The sequence below is a fragment of the Felis catus genome, chromosome B1 (genome assembly GCF_018350175.1).
Source record: "Felis catus isolate Fca126 chromosome B1, F.catus_Fca126_mat1.0, whole genome shotgun sequence".
Classification (NCBI taxonomy): Eukaryota; Metazoa; Chordata; class Mammalia; order Carnivora; family Felidae; genus Felis; species Felis catus.
This window is the reverse complement of record NC_058371.1, coordinates 28,648,877-28,674,524: the sequence shown is the minus strand read 5'-3', so window position 1 is coordinate 28,674,524 and position 25,648 is coordinate 28,648,877. Positions and strand designations below refer to the sequence as shown.

At 36.2% G+C, this 25,648-nt stretch overlaps 1 protein-coding gene and 1 long non-coding RNA gene across 17 annotated transcripts in view; one reads left to right on the top strand and one right to left on the bottom strand.

Moving 5' to 3' along the window:
* The window catches only part of TEX15 (testis expressed 15, meiosis and synapsis associated), a 101,313-nt gene that overhangs the window by 14,098 nt on the left and 61,567 nt on the right, over positions 1–25,648 (top strand). For 11 of the 13 annotated variants that reach the window (XM_019828368.3, XM_045055332.1, XM_045055330.1 and 8 more), the window contains exons 2-3: positions 756–831; positions 22,481–22,631. In XM_019828368.3, coding sequence (XP_019683927.2) covers positions 22,493–22,631 — 139 coding nt within the window. In that variant the 5' untranslated portion in view covers positions 756–831; positions 22,481–22,492. Of the gene's footprint in view, positions 1–475; positions 591–755; positions 832–17,193; positions 17,384–22,480; positions 22,632–25,648 lie in introns of those variants that run through there. The other 2 variants (XM_045055328.1, XM_045055333.1) reach the window with 2 other exon arrangements.
* LOC109498778 overlaps positions 1–25,648 on the bottom strand; it is a 47,752-nt gene that overhangs the window by 5,788 nt on the left and 16,316 nt on the right. For 3 of the 4 annotated variants that reach the window (XR_006596417.1, XR_002155677.3, XR_006596416.1), the window contains exon 3: positions 11,505–11,681. This is a non-coding gene — a long non-coding RNA (uncharacterized LOC109498778). Of the gene's footprint in view, positions 1–4,332; positions 4,383–11,504; positions 11,682–25,648 lie in introns of those variants that run through there. The other variant, XR_002155676.3, reaches the window with a different exon arrangement.

Below are 25,648 nucleotides of genomic sequence, written 5' to 3'. Positions count from 1 at the left end.
TCCTGAAACCAAGACATAAATTTGAAGCTAATTATAAACAGGTCATTAAGATTTGGACATATTTTATAATTGCTTATTGTTTCCATGGGGCATACAATTAGAGTTATGGCTTAAATGTCTCTAGAAAGAAACTTAAAAAATGGTTAGGATAGTTTAGTGGTTTAGAATCCAGATGTCAAGATTGGACTTGAAAACCAACTTAGCAATTGGATAACCTTAGGCAAGATTCTTAAATTTTTTGATTCTCCCTGTTCTCATCTGGAAAAAATGGTAATACTGCTAATCAGTGCAGATTAAATGAGATACTGTATATAAAGTACCTAGATGGTGCATAGCATGTACCATAACTGTTTATAGTGACTTAATTAAAATTTTGGTATAAAACTATCAGTGTTTGTGTTTAGTGTTTTTTGCTATATATAAAAGTCCAAGGACAAGCTCATCTGCTATGTCACAATGTCATTTTCTCTGCTAGATGGCTGCATAAAAGTGGTGAGCTGATTCTGAATAGCAGATGAGAACGTACTAAAGCGAAGAGAAAGACTTAGGAAGAGGAGAGGAGAAAAGAATGCAAGGGTGTAATAGAGAAGGTACTGAGACATGCAGAAAACGGAACCTACCCTCCCCCAAAATGAAACAGGACTAAAAGGAAAGCAGAATTCACGAGGAAAAAAATGGCAGAACAAAAAAGAGTTTATTCGTGACGGAGAATGTGACCATAATTTTCTTCACCTCTGCCTTTTCTTTTTTTGTAGATACTCCTTTGTCATTTTTCATGTATGGACTGAGTCCTGATCATAACTGTATGATGGTAGATTTCATTGAGGAGTGGTAAGTATTTCAAATAATGGTTTTGTTACTGCTGTTACTTATAATACTGTATTGATTTTTTAAACTCACTGTCAGTAATCTACTTTATAATTGACTTATAAATAATTTCACAATAAAAAAGATATGTGAGGAATATGTGTATTTTCCCACACATTGAAATACTAAAGTATCCTTTGCAGGAAATTTTATTGGGTACTTATGAGGATCTGTGATTGGTGCTGGAGATTTAAAAATGGGTAAATTATAGTCCAGTGGAGAACATTGATCCATACAAAATTGACCTTAATTATTTATTTATTTTTATTTTTAGTGTTTATTTATTTTTGAGATAGGGAGAGACAGAGCATGAACGGGGGAGGGGCAGAGAGAGAGGGAGACACAGAATCTGAAACAGGCTCCAGGCTCCGAGCCATCAGCCCAGAGCCTGACGTGGGGCTCGAACTCACGGACCGCGAGATCATGACCTGAGCCGAAGTCGGACGCTTAACCGACTGAGCCACCCAGGCGCCCCAAAATTGACCTTAATTTACCATAAATATTGAATCTTTGAATAACTAAATTGGAAGGTCAGGCCAATATGCAGATATTGCTTAGAATATTTGTGTTATTTGAGGTTTGGAATTACCTTTGAGCTAGTACTTAAACAGAATAAGACGTTTATTTTGTACCCAGATTGTTTTTGTTTCTCCATTTTTAATCAAAAGTGTTATTGTCACATGTGGTCACTCACATATTAACTGGATGGGTTTTAAATGATACTTGTTTGATTTTGAAAACAAAACATGTCAGGGGATGGAAATTGGGCCAACTGTTGACATTTAAAAAAATAAAAGTGCCATAGTCATACACAGACGTACTCTGAGGAAATAAGTTTTCTAAGTAGTTTAAAAGTAAGGGTATCAAGGCTCTTTAACTTCTGAAACTGCCAAACTTTTATGACATCAGCTTGCATACACAGTACAGTTTTTCGCACGTACCTGTGTGTGGAACCACAGAGAAAATGTAAATAAATAGAGCTTGGTAGTGGTAGAGAGTGGGATAGGAATAGGAGGAAGCAAAACATTTTACGGTTTACAGCTTTAAGCCTTACTGAAAACAGATGAGAAGAGTAAAGCTTAGGAGCAGGTGTTTAGTGAGTGGCAGAATCAGGACAAGAAATCCGTGTCTGCTGACTTCTTGTATAGAGTCCTTTGGTTACTATGTCATAAATACTTCAAAACCATTCTTTTTCAAGTTAATTTCATAAAGACAATTTGGAAGGAAAGTGAAAAGTTGGACTGTTAAGTTGCAGGAGTTTGAGCTCTGTAGCCAGGTTAGCCTCAGCTACTTGTAACTGGGCCTGAGATTTTAAGATATTTTTCTGCCAATGTTTTATTTATTTATTTATTTATTTATTTTAATTTTTTTTCAACGTTTTTTATTTATTTTTGGGATAGAGAGAGACAGAGCATGAACGGGGGAGGGGCAGAGAGAGAGGGAGACACAGAATCGGAAGCAGGCTCCAGGCTCTGAGCCATCCCCAGAGCCTGACGCGGGGCTCGAACTCATGGACCACGAGATCATGACCTGGCTGAAGTCGGATGCTTAACCGACTGCGCCACCCAGGCGCCCCTCTGCCAATGTTTTAACTAGTCACTGTGATCAGTTCCAGACTTTTTTTTGCATTTGGGGAAAAAATTGCTTGTTCAGTCTTAGCAAAGTCTTCAAAACAAACCTGAGAGCTTCTCTTAATTTTTTTGGGTAAATCTCAGGTTTTTATTTGGTAACATTTCCTAATCTATTTATTACATTCACCCCCGGGGTAGTAAGATTTTATTCTTCCATAATCATTCAAATTAGTACAGTTTTACTCTAAATGTCCAGGAGTTTAGATATATAGTGCATTCTAATGTATGACGTTTTCTTTTGATACAGCACATCTTTCTAGAGAAGTGGTTGATGTGGGCACTGATTTTCAGAAGCACACAGGTTCTGCTTATCTAACTCTTTAAACCTAAGTAAAACAAGTATCAATGGAGGAGAGTTGTTCTCTTGGGAATTATGTTTGCTTTTTTTTTTTTTTTTTTTAAATCTTCCTTGTTATTTTCTGTAGTGAGTCCAGGTAGCTACTGGAATTACTGTGTAGTTATAAGCCCTTGTCTCTGACTCACAGTAATGCCCTCCAGGGAAATAGGACTCAACAGATGGCTCATCTTTTCCAAGAGGATTTGATAAGCTTCACATGGTGCTTTTCCTAAAAGATTCTGGGATTTGGCAATAGCAGAATAAACAAAGATTATCAGAAAAGAAATAAGATGGTCCTAATGTCCATCTTAAATACAATTAAAAGTGTAAGAAAACTACATGAGCTTCCTTTGCTATTTTGTTTCCAGTTTCTGTTAATTTTATATGAAAAATGATCTAGAAGCATCTTTTGTTTAGTAACTTCTGCCTGTTGTGTATAAGACTAGGAGGCAGTTTGGGTTTTTTGGGGTCTTTTTTTTTTAATTTTTTTTTTAACGTTTATTTATTTTTGAGACAGAGAGAGACAGAGCATGAACAGGGGAGGGGCAAAGAGAGAGGGACACACAGAATCTGAAACAGGCTCCAGGCTCTGAGCTGTCAGCACAGAGCCCGACACGGGGCTCGAACTCACAGACTGTGAGATCATGACCTGAGCCGAAGTCGGACGCTTAGCCGACCAAGCCACCCAGGCGCCCCTTTTGGGGTCTTTTTAAGTTTATTCATTTAAGCAGTCTCTGCACCCAGTGTAGGTAGGGCTTGAACTCATGATCCCAAGATCAAGAGCCACATGTTCCATTGACTGAGCCAGCCAGATGCTCCTAAGGGCCAGTTTAAAAAAACAACAACAAAACAACTATTTGTGATTATCATTTTTCTTCATGTAGCCATTCCCAATATCACTGCCTCCCCCTAAGCCAAACCTCAAGTTAAAGAAGAATTTGAGAGAGGGAGTTTAGGGTAGATTTCTGAGACACTACAAGGATGAAATTGAGCTTTCTTTATTGTGTCTTCACAAAGTGTTGACATGTAAACCTCTGGATAACTTGTAAATTTATCTTATGAGATATGTGTCACAAAAAAATGGCTACATAGATGTTGAATCTGAAATCAGTAAGAATAAACGATCTGATACTCAGCCAGATGCTGTTGCTAAAATTGATAGAAAAAAGTCAACAATATTCTGTAAGTGAAACAAGAGAATTAATAGATTTTACCGGTAGCCGCTAAGGGGTATCCTCTGCCCCTTTAAGGGGTTACAAGCTTCTAGTCCATGAAAAATAATGGATCATTTAACTTTACCTCTTCAGTTCCCACCCCCACCCCCCCCGCCTTACTAATTCAACAGACATTTATTGAAAATCTGTATGAAGTTAGGTGTTAACCCTTGAATCATTAGGCTGTATGTTTTTTGCTTTTGGGGGTTTTTTTGGTATGAGCTTTTTTTCTTACCACGATACAGATCATAATCTTGCTCTTTTATGATCAATTCAACCTCACCTTTTGGGAGATCTTTCAAAATTCCTCCAGTATTCATTTTTCCCTCAGAGTGTTCTGTTTGATTATGATGGCATCAGAAGGAATTTTTCAAGACCTTCCATTTTTCTGCCACCACCCCATTCCTTTTCATGGGGCTGGATCTTTCTGCCTTTGGTCTCAGTGTAATGTTTCACTCTCACTTGGAAACTCCACATTACCAGAAACAAGTACTAGTCACTGTGTCTGTGTTGCAGACACTGTCTGTACCTTTTTGACTACAATGTCTTTTGTGGTTTTTTTTTAATTTTTTAAGTGTATTTATTTATCTTGAGAGAGAGAGAGAGAGGGTGTGCGCACAAGTTGGGGAGGGGGCAGAGAGAAGGAGAGACAGAATTCCAAGGAGGCTCTGCACCATCAGCACAGAGCCAGATGCAGGGCTCGAACTCACAAACCGTGAGATCATGACCTGAGCCAAGATCAAGAGTCTGATGCCTAACCGACTGTGCCACCCAGGCACCTACAGTCTCTTCTTGACATGGCTCCCATTCCATCCTTACTATTGTGCTGTTTAGTTTTATTATAATCTCTTTCTCTTTAACCAGTGGGGGTTTTTTTGTTGTTTATTTTTTTACCAGCTTCTTTACCAGCTGGATTTGTCCTGGTCACTTATTTCATTCATAATTTCCCTAAGGTTCTAGATTTCCTTTCCCCGGAAATGCCTCGCATTTCTAGAGAGTATAATGAATGATTATACTGTACATTCATATCCAACTTGAACTATTGTATTATGTTCTCAATTAGGATCTTTTTTCATTACAAATATTTAATTTATGTTGGCACCATTTAATAAATAAACCATGCCTTTCAAGTACCTACTCATCCACATTAATTTTAAAATCATTTTTATCGAACTGCAAGAAAGAAATCTTACTGGGATTCATAAAGGAATTGCCTTGAATCTGTATCTTTTTTTCTCCTTCATCAGTCTCAGCACAGTTATTGTTCGGGGTTTTTTCGCTGTTACAAAGAAGCAATTTTGGTCTTTTGTTCATTTTCTCTATTATAAATGTATTTTCTTATTTTAATTAAATCAGACTTTTAATAATTAAGAGTGAATTAAAAGTTTTGAAATCCGTAAGAGATTCTACTCCCCAGCAGATTGGGAGGAGGCAGATTAGCAGAGCACAGTGGTAGCAGTTATTGAAAAAATAGTTGTCAATGTTAATAGGTCAATGAGTTGAGACTTCACCAAACCAAAATTAATTATCCCTCTGCCTTGTTAGCCTAGAAATTAAAACATGTATGTGTAACTAAGTCTAAAGTTAATCAGTATATTCACCCTTCTATAGATAATATGGGACCTTAGAACACTTTTTTTTTTTTAAGTAAGCTCTTAGACCCAATGTGGGGCTTGAACTCACAACCCCAGGATCAAGAGTTGCATGCTCTTCAGACTGAGCCAGCCAGGCTCCCCTAGGATCTTAGAATGATTTTAATGCAATCCCTTTGAGATAACATGGTAGAAAAATACAAAAACAGAAAGTAAAAAGGATAGTACCAATAACTCAAGGCATAATTATTATTGAACTTTTGCTGTATTTTTGCCAGGTTTTTTTTTTTCCCCCTGCTGAATTTACTTTATGACCCATGGTATTTTCTTCCAGTAGAAACAGGTCAGTTCCTGCTTAAAGTATCTCAGACTGTCTCTTCATGCATTCTGTTTAGTGAAGAATTGTATGATAACCCAAACCCTGAGTTCAGTGTTACATATTTACATTGAAAAGATGTTATTCACAGTGAGAAATAGGGAGATGCCAAGAACATGTCCTTTCCAGGCACATGTCTAGTGAGAAAGGACTTTTTAAAACTTTCTTCACACTTTAACTATCTAATCCCTGTTTCTTCAGTATTTTAACCTCTGAATATTTATTTTATATTCTTTGTAAGCTTAGAGTTACTGTTCTGTTAGCCTTAATTTCTTTTCATATACAAAATATCACCACTTTCTATATAGCATTCAGTGAACTAGCCAATTCCAAATCAAAGCACACACTTCACTTATAAAAATGTCAAATTATAAAAATGTTATAAAAACTGAATGATACAAATAACCAAGTAGGATTAAGAGTGGAAAAGGATTAAGAGTGGCTCAGTCGGTTAAGCATCTGACTCTTGGTTTCCGTTCTGGTCATGATCTCACAGTTCATGAGATCAAGCCCCACATTGGGCTCCACACTGACAGCAGGGAGCCTGTTTGGGATTGTCTTCCTCCCTCTCTCTCTGCCCCTCTCCTGTTCCTATACGTGCACGCACACACACTCTCTCTCAAAAAAAAACAAAAAAGCTGGAAGTGTAAAAGGACTTGGAACATTTGTATAACAATAACTACCACCACCAACAAAAGCAAACTTTCCTCCATATTTCTCAAGATGTTACCTAGATCGGTAAGAACTTTTTGACATGTGATACCAGAATTCACAGATAACTTCTGATTTTTCCATTTACGCAAATCTCTGTGAAAGGTGTTAGAATTTTCTTCCTAGATATTCTGATTCCTAGCAAAGTTTTTGCTACATGTAATGGCATAGCCTTACAAGTTAGTTTTTATCCTAATATGAAGTATAAAATATTCTACTTTCTTAAAAAATTAACTTTTGTGGTTTTTTGTTAAGATAATTTCATTTTATTAAGTTTTTATTTTAATTCCAGTATTCTTAACATATAGTGCTATATTAGTTTCAGATGTGCAGTATAGTGATTCAGCAATTCTGTACATCATTACTCAGTGCTCATCATGATAAGTGAACTTTTAATTCCCTTCACCTGTTTCATCCATCCCTTACCCACTTCCCCTCTGATAGGCTTTAAGTGAGTACCCTCAGTTAAAGTTATTTTTTTCCAATAAGAACATGTTTTACCTGAAGCATACTTCTGAATACATGATCTAAAATACATATATGCACCACAGGAACTAGGATAAAAAAAGTAACTCATTTAGTGGAGGAAGGAAATAACAAAGAAAAATCAGAAATAAATAAAATAGAGACCAGAATGAACAATAACTTAACTTTTCAAGTAATGATCAGTTTTCCAAAAAATAAACAAAATTGGCAATGATTTAACTACATTAAGAAAAAAAGAGAAAAGACTCAAAAACCAATATGAGAAAACACAGAAATACATAGTGTGATAATAGATTACTATAAACAATTATATACTAACAAATCATGTAACTTAGGGAAAACAGATAATTCCTAAAAATGTACAAGGTAACACGACTGAGTCATGAATCTTGAGTCCAAGAAATAGGAAATCTTCTTATACCAATAATAAGAATGAAAATTGAATTTGAAATCAAAAATCTCCCAGCACAGAAAAGCCCAAGACCATATGAATTCATTGGTGAATTCTACCAAACATTAAAGAAAATAACTAATGACAATTTTTCTCAAAATCTTACAAATAGTGAAATAGAGGGAACACATTCAAAATCATTCCATGAAGCCAGTACTATTCTGATACCAAAGCAGGATAAAAACAAAACAAGAACAAAAAAAGTGTAGTTCATCTGATAGAAGCATTGCTACTTGCACATAATTTCAAAAAGTCATGATACTAAACATATATAATGAAAGACAGTTGTCTGTTGTCCCATTCTCTTCTGTTCCTAGTTATACTTCCTGGGGGCAGCAACCTTCAACTTCTGTAGTTACTCTCCTAGGTATTCACCTCCACACTTACAGGTAATATGCTTTTACTAGTGTTTCTTGATTTATCAGTGATAGAAATTATCCATTGATTTTTGTCATCATTGTAGATAAGAACATAACTCCTAACCACCACCATCTCACTACCTACCTCCATCCTTCCAACATGTTTATAATTTTTTGTTAGAAATCAGTGCTCACATTATTATGATCTAGATACTGTTTTCTACAACTGTGATTGTCTAACTTTTTTCCTTAGAATTAATAATAGCTTTTTTAGCCTGCTTTTAAATGTAACATTTTTTCTGCAAATGTGCTAGTACTTGCCAGTAATGGTTTTTGGGGTGCTAAGATACATAAGTTCCTTTTTCTTTTTAAGTTAGAGAATTTTTTTTTAATTGAAGTATAGTTGATGTACAATGTTATATTAGTTCCAGGTGTGTGGAGAATTCTGTTCTGGAGCCCTCCATTGTCCTGCTTCAGTCTATACTGAGGGTTTCCTAGAAATTGTGTGCCACTTTCATCCATCCTAAGGTCACTACTCTGGGTTGGATTCATTCTTTTTTTTTTTTTTTTTTTTTAATCCCACGTCATCTTTATTTTAGATTCATTCTTTTTTTTCCCACCCCAAAGCACATCTTCCAGTAGTTTTCTAAGAAAGGGTATATGTTAATACTTGCATGTATGTTAACCCTTGCACACCTGCCAAAGACTTTCTCTTACCCAAGTACTGACATCATGTGAGCCAGGCAGGGTAAAAGAGTTAAGGATTCTATAACTTTCTACCCAAGCCTGTTTTTCCTGGTGTTACCTGAGTTGTGAAACTTCAGTCTTACCAATACGAGCAGCTGTATTCTGGTTGCACAATCCTCATCTCTGTCTATACCAGTTTCATATTTGGAATATTCATATAGCCAAAACTATCAAAGACAACAATATTTGATCAAAGCATCCTTTGTCTACCAATTGTTACTATATCATTTGATAGCAGTGGTCAAATTAGAGACTTGATTTCACCTTCTCTACATTTCACCTAATCAGTGAATTTTAGAACACTGAGATGGTTCCAGTTAGAATGAACACAGTCTAATTATATTACTACTTTAAAATTTATTATTCTTTAATAAAGTTAAGAACTCAGGTTGATAAAAAATTTTAAGCTCATTTAAATAAATCATTAAAAGCCAAGTTTCAATATAGTAATATAATTCTGGTTGTACAAGTTCCTCCTGAAACATTCAGGCCTCTGTTTTCTTTGTCAGTAATGGGCTGGGTATTAGGTCAGGATGAGTGCCAGTTTGATACTTTAGGAATTTTTTGTTTTTTACTTTAGGAAATTTATGAAGTGTAATAGTTACAGTATGGAATGCTAAATGGAGAGTATTGGGATTATTGAAAACTAGCAAATGTTTGGTGGTCACATATTTTTTGTTAGCACCATTCAGCTGCCTACCACTCAGTTGTGTAACATGTCTATCATTTTTTTTCTGTTGTAGATTGCCATACTTTGGCATACTATTGTCAACTTAGTAGTAATCTTTGGTGGGGGAAATAGTAAATAGTACATTAAAGTTCATAATTGGTAGTTGTTAATTTTTAAAAAATTCATATTGATTTTAATAAATGTCCTGAAATCAGAAACATTGAAATTTGAAAAAAATATGTTGCCTAGAAATGATATAACACAATTGTTATATCGGTCTTCAGTCATACACACATAACGAAACCCCGTGAATGAGTGGTCAGAAAGAGGGAGGATATTACTGTAGGTATGTGAAGCACAAATTTGTCTAAACCCTCTGTGTGTGTTTTTTTCTACCCTCACTTAGTTGTTCACCTGGTATAGAATTGAAAGTTTTCCTTTGAAACTAACAAGGTTGTTACACACTGAGCTGATGACTTGCCTGCTATCATATTTCTTCTTTCCTAAATTGTTCAGTTTTTCATTTTTTAAACTTCATATAAATGGCACCCTACTTTACTCTTTCACAACTTGTTTTGACATTACGTTTCATGTAGCTGTAGTCGATTCATTTTCACTCATGTTGTATTCCCTGGCATGTTGTATACCACAGTTTATCCATCCTGCTGGTTAGTGATGGACATCAGTAACAATGCTGCTCTGAACACTCCTTGGTTTGCTTTTAGGTGTACATGTACAGGAGCTTCTCTAGGATAATGGTTGTCAGAGATGTTGGTTTTAAAATTTGACATTTCCACCCTAACTGCAGTGCAATACAATCCAGTTCAAATGCTGACCATCTGTATTTAGTGTCAGACTCCACTAGAACTAAGTCTTCCGCAAAACTGTACTTACTTCAGATGTCAGTCACAAGTGGTTCCCCAAGCTGCCCATACCTGTGACCAACTGCTTACAAATTCAGAGGTTCCCACAAACCCCCTCAGTTTCAATAATTCACTAGAACAACACCAAGAGCTCGAAAAGCACTGTACTTAAAATTAGTTTTATTACAAAGGACATACATAGAATGCAGTCCTGGGAGGGTCCTGAACAGACCATGTCTTCCCTCCATATGAAGTCTGGAGGCATCACCCTTACAGCACATCATTGCGTTCACCAATCAGTAAGCTCCCTTGAGCTGTAGTGTACAGTGTTTATTGGGGTTTTATTAAGGAGGTGCAATTGATTAAATCATTGGACATGTGATTGAACTCATTCTTAACCCTTCTCCCGGGTGGAGCAACTGAAAGTCCTAGCCGTCTAATCACGTACATGGTTTTCTGGTGACCAGCCCCAATTTTGAAACTATGTAGGGGCCCACCATGAGTCACCTTTTAGCATAACAAAGTCACTCCTGTCATTTAGGACATTCCAAGGGTTTTTGAAACTCTTTGCTGGGACAAAACCAAATGTATTCTTTATATAGGATCCCTTTAATCACCCTTCAAATTTAAGACCGTAAAGAACTTTTGTTAATGAGGATTGTATCTCCTGTACCTAGTTAAAATCAAGAAATTTTTAAACATATTAATTTTTCATTTAGAAATAGCAACACATCCATCATATTGACATAAGTAATATTTTAATGAAAAATAACTATTTCCCAAAAAAGTGCTGTTGTTTTCTATTACTGCAAATCAGGCTAATAGAAATCAGGTGTGGGGCACCCTGGGTGGCTCACTTGGTTGACTTGTGATTTCAGCTCAGGTCATGATCTCACAGTTCATGAGTTCAAGCCCAGTATCAGGCTCTGCGCTGACAGCATGTTTATTTTTGAGAGAGAGACAGAGTGCAACCGGGGGAGGGGCAGAGAGAGAGCAGGAGACACAGAATCCGAAGCAGTTTCCAGGCTCTGATCTGTCAGCACAGAGCCCGATGCAGGGTTTGAACTCAAGAACCACAAGATCGTTACCTGAGCCAAGTCGGACACTTAACTGACTGAGCCACCAAGGCACCCCTAAAAAATAAACAAACATTTAATAAATAGATAAATAAACTTAAAAAAAATAAGTGAATTCTCACACCTGCTTCTGCATTTAGTCTTCTGCAGTTTTTGTTGTTTTGGTTGAAGAATATGAAGATAATATGACCTCACAGATATGTAGGTGGAAAAGAGGACCTGCTGACACCTTGAAATGCTCTTAAGGACTCCCAGAAGTTTTCGGATCACACTTTGTGAATTGCTTCTTGAGTATTTATACCTAGAGAATGGAGTTACTAGGTCAGAAGATAATGCACATCTTCAACCTTACTAGATAATGCCTAGTTGTTTTCTAAAGTGACAGTACCAGTTTACACAGTCACCAGAAGTACATGAGAGTTCCACTTGCTCTGGCACCTTTTTAAGCATTTGATATTGTCAGACTTTAATATTTTCTGATCTGAGAGGTATGGAAAAAATATTTCATTGTAGTTTTAAATTTGTGTTTTTGTTTTCCATATGGCTAGGTTCTGTTTGAATACTGTAGATTGCCTCACTGATTTGAAATACCATTATTAACATCTGCAAAATCTTGGGGACTTTTGGTCTTTTTTCTCACTCTGGTATTCCATTGTTTATTTTTGTGTCGATAACTACAGTTTTAAATTGCCTATTATTTACTATCCTCTCTCTTATTAATAAAACCTAAATTTAATTGAGTGATATTACCCAGCTAATTATAATTGCTATAATTATTGAATAAATTATAATATTTAATAGTGCCAGTTTTCTTCCTCCAGTAACTTTCTCAGAATTTCCTTGATTGTTTCTTTTCCATATAACCTTTAGTATTATTTTTGTCAATTTTAAGATTGAATCAACTTTAGAGGCTTAATGTAGGACAATTTTAAATATTCACCATAATAAGTATTCCTCAAAAATAAAGTATGCTCATTCCCTCTTTAAGCAAGTCTTTTATGACCTTCAGAGTTTTTAGAAGTCTTCCTATCAGCCCAGACCATTTCTTCAGTTTATTCTTATGTATTTTATATTTTTCGTTGCAATAGTGAACAAATTATTTTCATTTTTAATAGTTTATAAATTTATGAAGATAAAACTTAAAGTAATAAAAATATAAACTGATAAATTCCTCCACATTCCTAAACCACCTAGTATTCTTTTCTCCATAGACAACTAACGTTATCGATTTCTTTTAAAGATAATTTCAGGGTGCCTGGGTGGCTCCGTCTGAGTTTGGCCCGGGTCATGATCTTGCAGTTTGTGAGTTCGAGCCCCACATCAGGCTCTGTGCTGACAGTTCAGAGCCTAGAGTTTGCTTTGGATTCTGTATCTCCTTCTCTCTGCCCCTACCCTGCTCACGCTTTGTTTCTCTCTCTCTCTCTCTCAAAAATAAGTTAACATTAAAATAAATTTTTAAAGATAATTTATGCACATTTAGCCACTTTTATGCTTCTGTTTTTATTCTGGAAAGTTCCAAAATATATGAAAATAGAATACTATAATGAGTCCCCAAGTACCCATTTTCAAGCTTCAGCAGTTATTAACTGGATAATTTTAAAGCAAGTAACCCAGATATTATATCACTCTTTGTTTTGTGTGTGTGTGTGTGTGTGTGTGAAATCAACTATTGATTTTAAATCAACTTTATTGAGAATGCAACCTAGGAAAAAGAGATGAAATATATGAATTAGGTGTTAAGAAACATGAAAAATAAAGGTGTAGAAGTTTAAACACAGGTAACTAAAATTTCTATTCTAAGGAAATAGAACAATGCCACAACAATATTCAGAGATAAAGTTGCAGAAAATTTCACAAAAATGTCAAAGATACCAAACCTTAAATACAAGTCCATGAAATGTTTACACTAGAACATTATAATGAAAATGCAGAACACCAGAGATGAAGAGATTTTAAAAGCTGTCAGAGAAAAAAGATTTGCCCTTAAATGAGTGACAATTATATTGGAGGTGATATCTTAACAGGAGCAGTGGGTCACAGGAAGTAGTGGGATAGTATCTCAAGAGAGCTGAGAAAATAGCAGTCAGTCTAGAATTTTATACCCAGGAAAATTTAACCTATACAGGATGTCTTTCAAAAAAAAAATAGAATTTGTCATTCAATTGTAAAAGATTTAAAACTTCCCCTTTAGGTTCAGGGAAAAGACCAAGGCACCTGCCATTATCACTTATATTTGACATATGTTAGAACTTCTAGCCTGCACAGTAAGGCAAGCACAAGAAATAAATGGTATAATGATTGGAAAAAAGAAACATGCTGAAAATCATTATAATATGCCCTTCCTCATTCAGAAAGGTTATGATTGTTCATGAAGACAAATTATTAGAATCAATAGAAGCATAGCAAGGTTGCTGGCAGTCAGTGTACAGAAATCAGTTTCAATGAAAGTCATTTTGCCTAACAGTTGAGTGTATTCATGCCAATGTCAGATTGCCTGGCTTTGAATTCCAACAAACACTTCCTAGCTTTCTGTCCTTGGGCACATTATTTAACTTACACTTTTTCCCCTAATTTAAAATAAGGGAATCTTATAGGGATATGATGATTAAGTGGATCAATATATATCTAAAGCACTTAGATAAGTGCCTGGTTCCTAATAAGTGTTACAGATAAATATTGTCATTATCATGAACACCACTTTAAACATTAGCAGTGAATAAAATACAACTTTTTAAAAAGATAATGTGTAGTGATTTAAAAATTATGACAAACTTAGAATAAATCCTTTATTTTTTTAATGTTTGTTTACTTTTGAGAGAGAGAGAGAGCAAGGGAGGGGCACAGAGAAGGAGACAGAGGATCCAAGCAGGCTCCAAGATGTCAGCACAGAGCCTCACGTGGGACTCAAACACCATGAACCATGAGATCATAACCTGAGCTGAAGTTGGACATTTAACTGACTCAGCCACCCAGGCACCCCAGAACTTACAATAAATTCTTTAAAACATGTTATACCCTTGTGGAAAAAAGAAATCTTTATTGAAAGATATAAAGGACATGAATAAATAGGAAGATAACCCATGTTCAAGAGAGGAAGACTCATAAAACAATATCATTGATCAGTAGTAGATCAGTGAAATTCCAATTAAAACCTAAACAAGATTTCTTATTAGATAAACTTATTTTACATTTATTTATTTATTTATTTATTTATTTATTTATTTATTTACATCCAAGTTAGTTAGCATATAGTGCAACACTGATTTCAGGAGTAGATTCTTTAATGCCCCTTATCCATGTAGCCCATCCCCCTCCCACAGCCCCTCTAGCAACCCTCTGTTTGTTCTCTATATTTAAGAGTCTCTTATGTTTTAGACAAACTTATTTTAAAATATGTGTGTAAGAGCAAAGGTGTTTCAAAAAACAAGATTTGTTTTTTATTTTCTTTTGGTTTTATCCTAACATATATCAAGATTTATTATTGTGTGGTGTTGGTGCAGGAATGCAGAAAGACACCAATAAAACAGATCAGAGAGCCTAGAAATCATACATGTGTGGAAAGTTGATTAATGTCAGAGATACCAGAGATAAATAGGGAAAGGAAAGATTTTTCTAATGCTACCATGGTTTGATACTCATGGAAAAATTGAGCCCTTCTTACCTCAGACTAACATGAATTTCAGGTTATTTAAGGACTTGAAGGTAAAAGGCAAAACTATAAAACTTTTCATAGAAGAGAATAGAGAGGATATTCTTTATGGTCTTGGGGAGAATTATTAAAGTTTATCAAAAACAAAAACAAAATATAAGGAAAAAGTGTATAAATTCAACCACATTAAATATTTTTCAAAAAAGTGAAAAGATAAGTTTAAAAAGTGAGGGGAAATTATTTGCAACAAATATGATTGATGAAGTGCTCATATATCAAAAAGATTTTTTTGGGGGGGCGCCTGGGTGGCTCAGTCAGTTAAGCAGCCGACTTTGGCTCAGGTCATGATCTCACGATCCATGAGTTCGAGCCCCGCATCGGGCTCTGTGCTGACAGCTCAGAGCCTGGAGCCTGTTTCAGATTCTGTGTCTCCCTCTCTCTCTGACCCTCCCCACATTCATGCTCTGTCTCTCTCTGTCTCAAAAATAAATAAACGTTAAGAAAAATTAAAAAAAAAAAAGATTTTTTTTGGCAAATACATAGAGTAGAATAAATAGCCTCATAAAAAAGTGGGTAAAAAACATGAACAGGCATTTCACGGGTTTGAAAACACAAATGACCAATAAATATACACAGTCTTATGAAAAATCAGACAAATGCAAACTAACCACAGTGAGATAGCATTTGCAGATATTGAATCGGCAGGAATTAAAGTCTGGGCCAGTATTATGTGAGTTGAGAATATGGAACAACTGGAACTCTCCTACACTGCTGGTGTTAAGATAAGAATCCAGTATAATAAAAGGTTGAGAAATTAAACTACACAAGAATTAAAATTTTGCTATGGGATACAAATGCCATAAATGAAATTAAGACAAAAATATTGCAACCTTTATTATGACAGACAAAAACTAATATCTCTGTGTATAAAATCCTTACAAATCATTAAAAACCATCTTATTTGTAAAAAAGAAAAAATGGAGAAAAAGATAGGAGGAACAAGTGACAGGAAAAAAATGACTCAACCTCACTAGTAATGAAAGAAATGCAAATTAAAACCACAAGATTTTGTTTTTGTTGTTGGCTAAAATAAGTTTGATAAATACTACTAAAAAAATCTCCAAAGAGAGTATTCACTTATTTCCCTTATAGAAGTAAACATTAAAACAATAATGTTTTAGTGTTGAATTATTAAGAGACTGAGAAAGGACCACCTGAAATCAGGATTATGAAGTCACAGCAATCAGGGAAGAGTGGGGCAGATTGGTCAAGAGTATCAAATGTAAACAGGCCAAGTAAGTTATGAGCCAGAAGTGTGCTTACGTGAGTGAGAGACTGATGTGAAAAAGGTAACTGAAGATTGCTGTTGAGGTGGAGTTGGAAATCAAAGTAGATTGAGGAGGAAGTAAGGTGATCTAGATAAAGACATGTATAACCCTGGTAGAATCCTATTTTGGTTTTGAAATGATCAGGTTTGAGCCTGTTTAAATGCTGTTGGGCAAGATGCAGAGAAGCAAAGTGAGTAGGGATTCACTCACTTTGAAATTCATAATACAGTAGAGAGATAATTGAGACAATGGGAGTATGGGAGAAAGAGCCCTGAAATGGAAATCATAAGACCTAGTTTTTATTGTCCCAATTAGTTGTGTTGCTTCATCTCTGACAGGGGTTGGCAAACTTTTTCTGTAAAGGGCTAGGTAGTAAATATTTTAGTCTGTGGGCCCCAGAGTGTCTGTCACATTCACTCAGCTATGCTTTTCTAATAGTAAAGCAGCCATAGACAATAGATAAATTGGTGTGGCTGTGTCCCAGTAAAATTTACTTACCATGGACCCTTAAATTTGAGTTGCAGATAATTTTTTAAGCGACAGATACTATTCCTGACTTTTTTCCAGTCATTTAAATTTCAGTCCCTATGAAAACTAATAGTGGGCCAGCATTTGCCAATCCCTGATCTGTAAAATGAAAGATACGACAAAAATGTATTTTATTTCTCCATTGTATAGTCTTAACTAAGGGATTCTTGGCTTAATTTCACTAAGTGTGTATGCAGTTTATCATACGTGTGATCTGATTTAACCATTTGCTTATCAAATAATTCTTAGTCTGAACCATTTAGAACTCTGCAGAAGAACTCAGAAATTACTTTTGTGACTTAAGTTCTGAGAGTATTCTTTATTCATCAGGAACTCTTTCTTGAGATTACTAGAAGAGGAATGAATGATCTTTGCCATATCTGCATATCATCATTACAGTAACTTCTGTAATATTCTAAAGTAAACTTATTTTTTACTTAAGTATATTTTGGGATGGAAAATGAATAGGAAGTCAGTATTATTTGGCACAAATAGAAGGTAAGTGTAAAAATAAGTTAGAACAGTATTATTTGCCAGAAAATCCTGAAACTGAGGCATTGCTTTTGTTGTTGTTAAAGATCAGCAAAGTTTTAGAGGTTTTAAAGATAAATTAATAACAAGCTGATTCATACAAAAGTTTGAAAGAGAACTAAAAAAAACTTTCTCATTAATGCTTTTGTGTATCTGCAGTCATCCTGAGTTACCTTGTATAAAGGACTCAACTGATAGCAGTTGAGTCTCATTAAAGAAACTCTAAGGCTAAGTTTTTCACTTGAAACAGGTTCTGTTATTAAGACTCTTTGACAATCAGGTTAAAGATTTTGCAGGTTTATTTAGTAATCTCTAATCTCCCAAACATGCAAGTCCTTAATGTTTGATGATGGTCTTCAGAAACCCAATACAAATATTCTTCTAAAATGGACTTCAAGGGGCGCCTGGGTGGCGCAGTCGGTTAAGCGTCCGACTTCAGCCAGGTCACGATCTCGCGGTCCGTGAGTTCGAGCCCCGCGTCGGGCTCTGGGCTGATGGCTCAGAGCCTGGAGCCTGTTTCCGATTCTGTGTCTTCCTCTCTCTCTGCCCCTCCCCCGTTCATGCTCTGTCTCTCTCTGTCCAAAAAATAAATAAACGTTGAAAAAAAAATTTAAAATGGACTTCAAGAGGATCAAATATTTAGCCTGACTATTTGACATAAAAGGTATCTATTCTTTGGCCATTACTTGTCCCTGAAAAATGTAATACAATTCATAATGCACACAGAGTAACACACTGCAGAAGTTAGTGAATTGTTGGAGGTTAGTTGAGTAGTTGCTAGCATTAGAGAGCTATTAAGAGCTAGTATTAGAACCAACATCACTTGACCTCTAAGCTGGTTATCTTTGCAGTCCTGTGTTTCTTGACAAATAGTGTAACTTGGTTCCATAGGATAGACTTTAGGAATATACAAATAGTTAATTGTGTCCATTATAGCATACAGGTGCTACAACCATGTGAAATATTATTGATATTATCAGCCTCAGAGAAGTTAGGCATTTTGCCTAATATAACATTGTTAATTAATGGTACAAACAAAATTTGAAACATTATGATTTTTTTGCCTTTCTAAGTAAAATTCATTCTTCATCTAAAACTTCATCTAAGTTTTCTCTTACAAGCTGAAACACTCTTTTACTCCCAGAAATTCCCAAGCCCTTTTCTTTTTTCCCTTTAACTTGCCTTTATACCTTTTATTTCTTGACATTTGCCCTTGTGAGCACCGCCAGCCCACTGTTACAGGGAAGCAGAGATAAAGGAAACAAAGGCATTCTTATTTTATTCTTAATTGAAAAGGTAGTGCTCCTGATATTTAGCAATTTGCTATAAATTTTTGGTGTTCGTTACCAATTTCTCTGTCGCTTCCTCTTTCCTAAGATGTTTTTTTAAAAAAAAATCATAAGTCTATGAGATAATCGTAGTCTATTGAGAGAATCACTTGATTTTTCTTTTTTAGTGTATAGGCAAAATACTTTTAAAAGGTTTATGTAGTAAATGAGATGTACATATTTCCTATTGATAAATCTCCCTTGCATTTCTGGGGTGAACTCAGATGATTTGTGATATATTAATATTGTTTTTACTCTAATTTTTTTATTTTTTAAGTTTATTTGAGAGAGAGAGAGAGCACGAGCAGGGGAGGGGCAGAGAGAGAATCCCAAGCAAGCTCCACATTCCGTGCTGAACCCAACATGGGGCTCGATCTCACAATTGTGAGATCATCACCTGAACTGAAATCAGGAGTTGCATGCTTAACCAACTGAACCATCCAGGAGCCCCATAATATCATTTTTACTTTCAGAATCAGTTTGTAACTTCTAATTTAATTTCTTCTTGACAGTACTAAGATGATGAATTCTTGTAATTCCTTCTTAAATCAGTTTTAATAATTTTTTCCTAGAATGTATTATTTTGTATAATCTTTAAGTGTGTTAGCTTAACATTGATCATAATATACATACTTATTTTTTAAGTGTTTATTTATTTACTTTTGAGAGAGAGAGCATGAGTGGGAGAGAGGCAGAGAGAGAATCCCAAGCAGGATTCACACTGTCAGCATAGAACCTGATGTGGTTCTTGATCTAACAAACCACGAGATTATGACCTGAGTGAAAATCAAGAGTCAGACACTCAACCATTTGCATATATATGTCAAAACATATCCTGTTATATACTACAGAACAGGATATGTTTATGGGACTGTGAATATGAATATAAAGATTTATATGAATTTGTTATCACTTTAATATGGCTAAGTTGTTTAGGCTGAAGTTTCTCAAGTATTATTCCTTACTTGAAAAATTGCTGGGTGCAACTTAATAAAGAACATTGAAGGGCGCCTGGGTGGCTTAGTCGGTTAAGCGTCCAACTTCAGATGCTCAGGTCATGATCTCACAGCTTGTGGGTTTGAGCCCCACATCAGGCTCTGTGCTGACGGCTCAGAGCCTGGAGTGTGCTTCACATTCTTTGTCTCCATCTCTCTCTGCTCCTCCCCTGCTCATACTCTTCTCTGTCTCTCAAAAATAAACAAACATTAAAAAAAATGTTTTTTAAAGAACATCGAATACCATTGTGCCCTGAATATTCATTTTTCACTACAGTTTTTAACTTAGCTAATTTGTGACTTAGTGTTATCCTAAGCACTAAGGAACAAAACCAGTGAATTTCAGAGGCCCACTTTATTAGTAAATTGTACTAGAGGAACATTGTATAAGAAACCATACAGCTAAAATAGTATCCACCTTTCCTGAAAATACAATTTAACTATAGTTAAAGGCAGTATTGAGGATTGTTGCAGCACTTGGCCCTTCAAGTATATTCAAGTGATGGTAGTATCCCTTTGTGTACAGTAGGTATAGATCACGATTAATTGGAAAGTTTTCTTGTAATTTAAGTCATTAAATAAATTATTCTTCCTTTTCCCCCTTACCAGATGAACATGGCTATCTTGACAACTATCTCTCAGGCTGGTATATCTTGGCAGCAGTATTTCTTTTGTTGTTGCTGTTAAAGATTTTATTTTTACATAATCTCTGCACCCAACACAGGGCTCAAACTCACAATGCCAAGATAAAGAGTCACGTGCTCTACCAACTGAGTTAGCCAGGTGCCCTGACTCAAGATAATGTATCTTGTGGGTGTTCTTGTTAGGTGACAACACCACTGGTGTCTATCAGTGAAGCTAGATGAGAGAAAGGCTGATATTCTGTTTCTAGAGATTTCTGTCTATTCAGATTCCCTATTCTGATCCATGTTTGGGAGATTGTAAGATTATCTCCCATAAAGGGTGGAGTGGGGATTGAAGGGAAAATCTTTTGTGAACCTTCTGTAGAATTTTATCCTTTATGATCCTTCTGTAGAATTTTGGCAGCTCTTAATGTAGATTATGAGCTAAGTTGGAACTAAGCAGTTAATAGCTATCAGGAGGTCCATGAACCATATTATGAAATGGTATGAAAAAATCCATGTCTACATATATTTCTGTGTGTAGACTCCATAACTTTCCTTCAATACCTAGTATGAATTCTATTTGAAAGGTTAAGAATTAACTGTATGTGTTGGGTGGGAGGGGAGGGAGGGTTGGAGAGAGAAAGAAGGGAGGAAAAGAAATCTGTTATAGTATGACAATATATGAGGTCTTAATCCATTTATAGAGTGATACTATGATTTTTTTTTAAATTTTTTATTTATTTTTGGGACAGAGAGAGACAGAGCATGAACGGGGGAGGGGCAGAGAGAGAGGGAGACACAGAATCGGAAACAAGCTCCAGGCTCCGAGCCATCAGCCCAGAGCCTGACGCGGGGCTCGAACTCACAGACCGCGAGATCGTGACCTGGCTGAAATCAGACGCTTAACCGACTGCGCCACCCAGGCGCCCCTAGAGTGATACTATGGAACATTAGCCAATGATTGACTGTTTAGGCAATCCACTGTAGGGATAGTCCTGTAGTAGTTGATTTACAACTTTAGGTTTTTCCCACAGGCAGAGATTCTGATTTAGAGAATTCATTCTGTTCACAGAAGTGTATAGACAAAATGCTTTTTAAAAACATAGTATTTGGCAAGAATTTTACCAAATGTTAATAAAAAAATTGTTGTTCAGAGGTGACTGGGTGGCTCAGTCGGTTGAGCATCTGGTGTCAGCTCAGGTAATGACTCACAGTCCATGAGTTTGAGCTCTACATTGGGCTCACTGCCGTCAGCATAGAGCCTGCTTCAGATCCTCTGTCTCCTTCTCTCTCTGTCCCTACCCCATCAAAATTAAATAAACATTGGGGCGCCTGGGTGGCTCAGTCGGTTAAGCATCCGACTTCAGCTCGGGTCACGATCTCGCGGTCTGCGAGTTCGAGCCCCACGTCGGGCTCTGGGCTGATGGCTCGGAGCCTGGAGCATGCTTCCGATTCTGTGTTTCCCTCTCTCTCTGCCCCTCCCCCGTTCATGCTGTGTCTCTCTCTGTCTCAAAAATAAATAAAAACGTTAAAAAATTTAAAAAAAAAAAAAAAAAAAAAAAATTAAATAAACATTTTTTTTAAAATTGTTTGGAAGTTATTAAACTTTTCAGGAACACACACTTTTAGTTACCCCATTACAGTTTTATAAATTACAGAGAGGGGCGCCTGGGTGGTGCAGTTGGTTAAGTGTCCGACTTCAGCCAGGTCACGATCTCGCGGTCTGTGAGTTCGAGCCCCGCGTCAGGCTCTGGGCTGATGGCTCGGAGCCTGGAGCCTGTTTCCGATTCTGTGTCTCCCTCTCTCTCTGCCCCTCCCCCATTCATGCTCTGTCTCTCTCTGTCCCAAAAATAAATAAACGTTGAAAAAAATTAAAAAAAAAAATTACAGAGAAGAGGTTTATTAGAAGCTACAAAATAAATATTTAAAACATTATGTAAAAGCTAAAGCTGTTAATTTTTTATTTTGGGTGACCTGACAAATTGTGATTGGAACCTGTTGTGAGTGTGACCAAGACAGTGTGTTCAATTCCATGTAAGAAATTTTAAAGTTTTACTGCCATTGCCTCTTACTTATTAATTGACCTTTTGTTTAATAATTTCGGGTTGATTTTAGGCCACCAACAAAATGGAAATGAAAGATATTGCTAAACACAAGACACTATGGAAAATGAACTCAACCAGTGAGCCTTTATTACTTGCTGGTGTAGAAGTCAATCCTTTGAAGAAATTCACTATTCCCAAGATCAGGAGGGCAGCTGGGAAAGGTAATATTTACTATTTCCAAGGAAGGCGGGGTTATTTCATAACTATTACTGCATTTTTCTGATTCTTAGTTTGTGTTCATCTTCTGTTTTGACTATATAAAATTAGATGAAGTCATGCCTTTAATTCCTTAAACACACATGTACCTTTGGTTCGCACACAATGAAACAGACATGTCTCCTATCCCTTTCACTAAGTACACTTAAAATTGCTGGACATTATACACAAAACAAATAGTAGAAGACTTTGGAAGGTGTAGAGAAGATGGACCACTTAAAAACCCTGGGACTCAAGGAATGTCACTGCAGTAAGTTCTCTGGATTTTATGTTTTTGTTTCCTCCATGTCTCAGATCATATGCCAACAGTCCAGGAATACCAGCTGGAATAGACACAGAAAGCCCCAAGAAAAGTGTCTTCTCCCTTGAAAAGGACTAGGAAGGGCACATCCTAGAAAAATAGAAACTTATTTGACAGTATACCCCTTACTCCTACAAAAAACTAGGGGGAAAAATATAGCCGGTACACCTTTGTTAGCAAAAGCTAAGTGGAGGGCTTAGACTTCTATCCACTCCTCTCCCCTTCATGGCAGTAACAGGTTCCCCTCCCTGGCATCCCCTCCCCTGCAGTGTCAGTGGTTTTCCATCCCTGCCCTGTGGTGATGAGCCACCCCTTCTCACTTGGAATAGAGTCCATGAAAACCAAGTATGGAGCCTGGACTGCTATCACACCTGTCAGTTACAAAACACCTGTCCCTTTCCCACATTGTCATTGGAGGCTGAGTCAGGAGCAGTGACTTCTACCCCTTTCTCATGGTAACAAAGCACCCCCCCCCCCCACACACACACAGTGTTGTTGGAGACTCTGTAGGGAGCCAGGACTTCAGTCCAATCTGGTGGCAAAGAAATCAGTCCCTCCCTTTTCTTACTGGCAGTTTCCCCTGTTAGCTCAATTTCAGTAGAGGCTTGATAAAACCCAAGATTAAATATGATCCAGAATATCTTAACAATATCCAAGATGACCAAAATAAAAATTTTTGAAATCACTCATTTTCTAACAACCAGGAAAAATATCAACTTGAATGAGACAAAGTAATCCATAGATGCCAATACTCTGATGAAACAGATGTTGGAATTAATCTGACAAGGCTCTTAAGGCAGCCATTATAATGGTGTTTCAGTAAGCAACTATGAACACTCTTGAAACAAATGAAAAAATAGAAAATCTCAACAAAAAAATGCAAAATGTAATAAAGAATCAAGTAGAAATTTTGGAACTGAAAAATACAATAATCAAAATAAAAACTCAAAGGATGGATCCAGAGAAGAGTTGAGAAGAAGACATTGGAAATAGTCAGTGAATTTGAAGATAATAACAATAGAAATTACTCAGCCTGAATGACACAGGAGAACGTACACATGCACACACAGAAAAAAATACCAGAGCTTCAGGAATGTGTGGAACAATAATATAAGATGTAACATCTTTGTCCTCAGTGTCCCCAAAGAAGAAGAGAAAGAGTGTAGAAAAGTACTTGAAGGAATATTGGCTAAAAAATTTCCCAAATTTGGCAAAGGGCATAAACCTGCATAGTCAAAAGGCTGAAGGTTCCATAAACCCAAAAAGTCCATGCTATAGCATAGCATAATCAAACTTCTGAAGACTAAGGACAGAAAAATCTTGAAAGCAACTAGAGCAACCACATATCTATAAGGGGAAAAAATTTTTTTAAGTAAACTCTATGCCCAACAGGGGGCTTGAGCTCATGACTCCCAAGAGTAAGAGTCATGTGCTTCAACCAACTGAGCCAGCCAGGTGCCCCTATAGGGGAAAATTTTTTTGAATGACAGAAGATTTCTCATTAGAAACCATGGAGCCTAGAGGAGGTGGCATAACATTTAAGTATAGAAGGAGAAGAACTGTCAACCCATAGTTCTGTCCCTGGCAAAAATATCCTTCAGGAATAGAAATGAAGTAGACATTTTCAGATGAAGTAAATTAAAATTTTTTCATCAACACATGGCTGAAAGAATGGCTGAACAAAGTTCTCTAAACAAAGCAACAGAAGAAGGAAGCTGGGAACATTAGGAATTAAGGAAAGATTCAAAATACAGGGAAATATAATGAGCCATCCTTCTCTTGAGTTTTATAATTATGTTTGACAGTTGGAAAAAAAGTTGTAACATTCTCTGATGTGATTCTCAGTGTATATAGAGGAAATAATTATAAAGTGAGATGTTACCATTGGAAGGAACTGGGTGAATGGGAATATAGGTGCTCTCTGTATTATATATTACAACTACATGTGAATCTACAGTTACATCAGAATTAAAAGATTTTTTAAAAAAATAGATCAAAATGGATTTTTTTAAATGTTTGAGTAACCCATAGGAAGTCAGAAAAATGAAATCAAGAATTGAACAGTGGAGGAAAAAACAGATAAATGGCAGGCTTAAGCCCTAACATACCAATTATATTAAGTGTAAATGATATATACCAATTAAAAAAACAGGTTGACACAATATATTTTTATTATTTTTTTAATATGAAATTTATTGTCACATTGGTTTCCATACAACACCCAGTGCTCATCCCAACAGGTGCCCTCCTCAATACCCATCACCCACCCTACCCTCCCTTCTACCCCCCATCAACCCTCTCAGATTGTTCTCAGTTTTCAAGAGTCTCCTATGGTTTGGCTCCCTCCCTCTCTAACTTTTTTAGAGTCAGTGGGGGAGTTCTCCTCCCCCATGGTCTTCTGTTAAGTTTCTCAGGATCCACATAAGAGTGAAAACATACGGTATATGTCTTTCTCTGTGTGAAAAAATACAGTATCTGTATTTCACTTAGCATAACATTCTCCAGTTCCATCCACGTTGCTACAAAAGGCCATATTTCATTCTTTCTCATTGCCACGTAGTATTCCATTGTGTATATAAACCACAATTTCTTTATCCATTCATCAGTTGATGGACATTTAGGCTCTTTCCATAATTTGGCTCTTGTTAAAAGTGCTGCTAT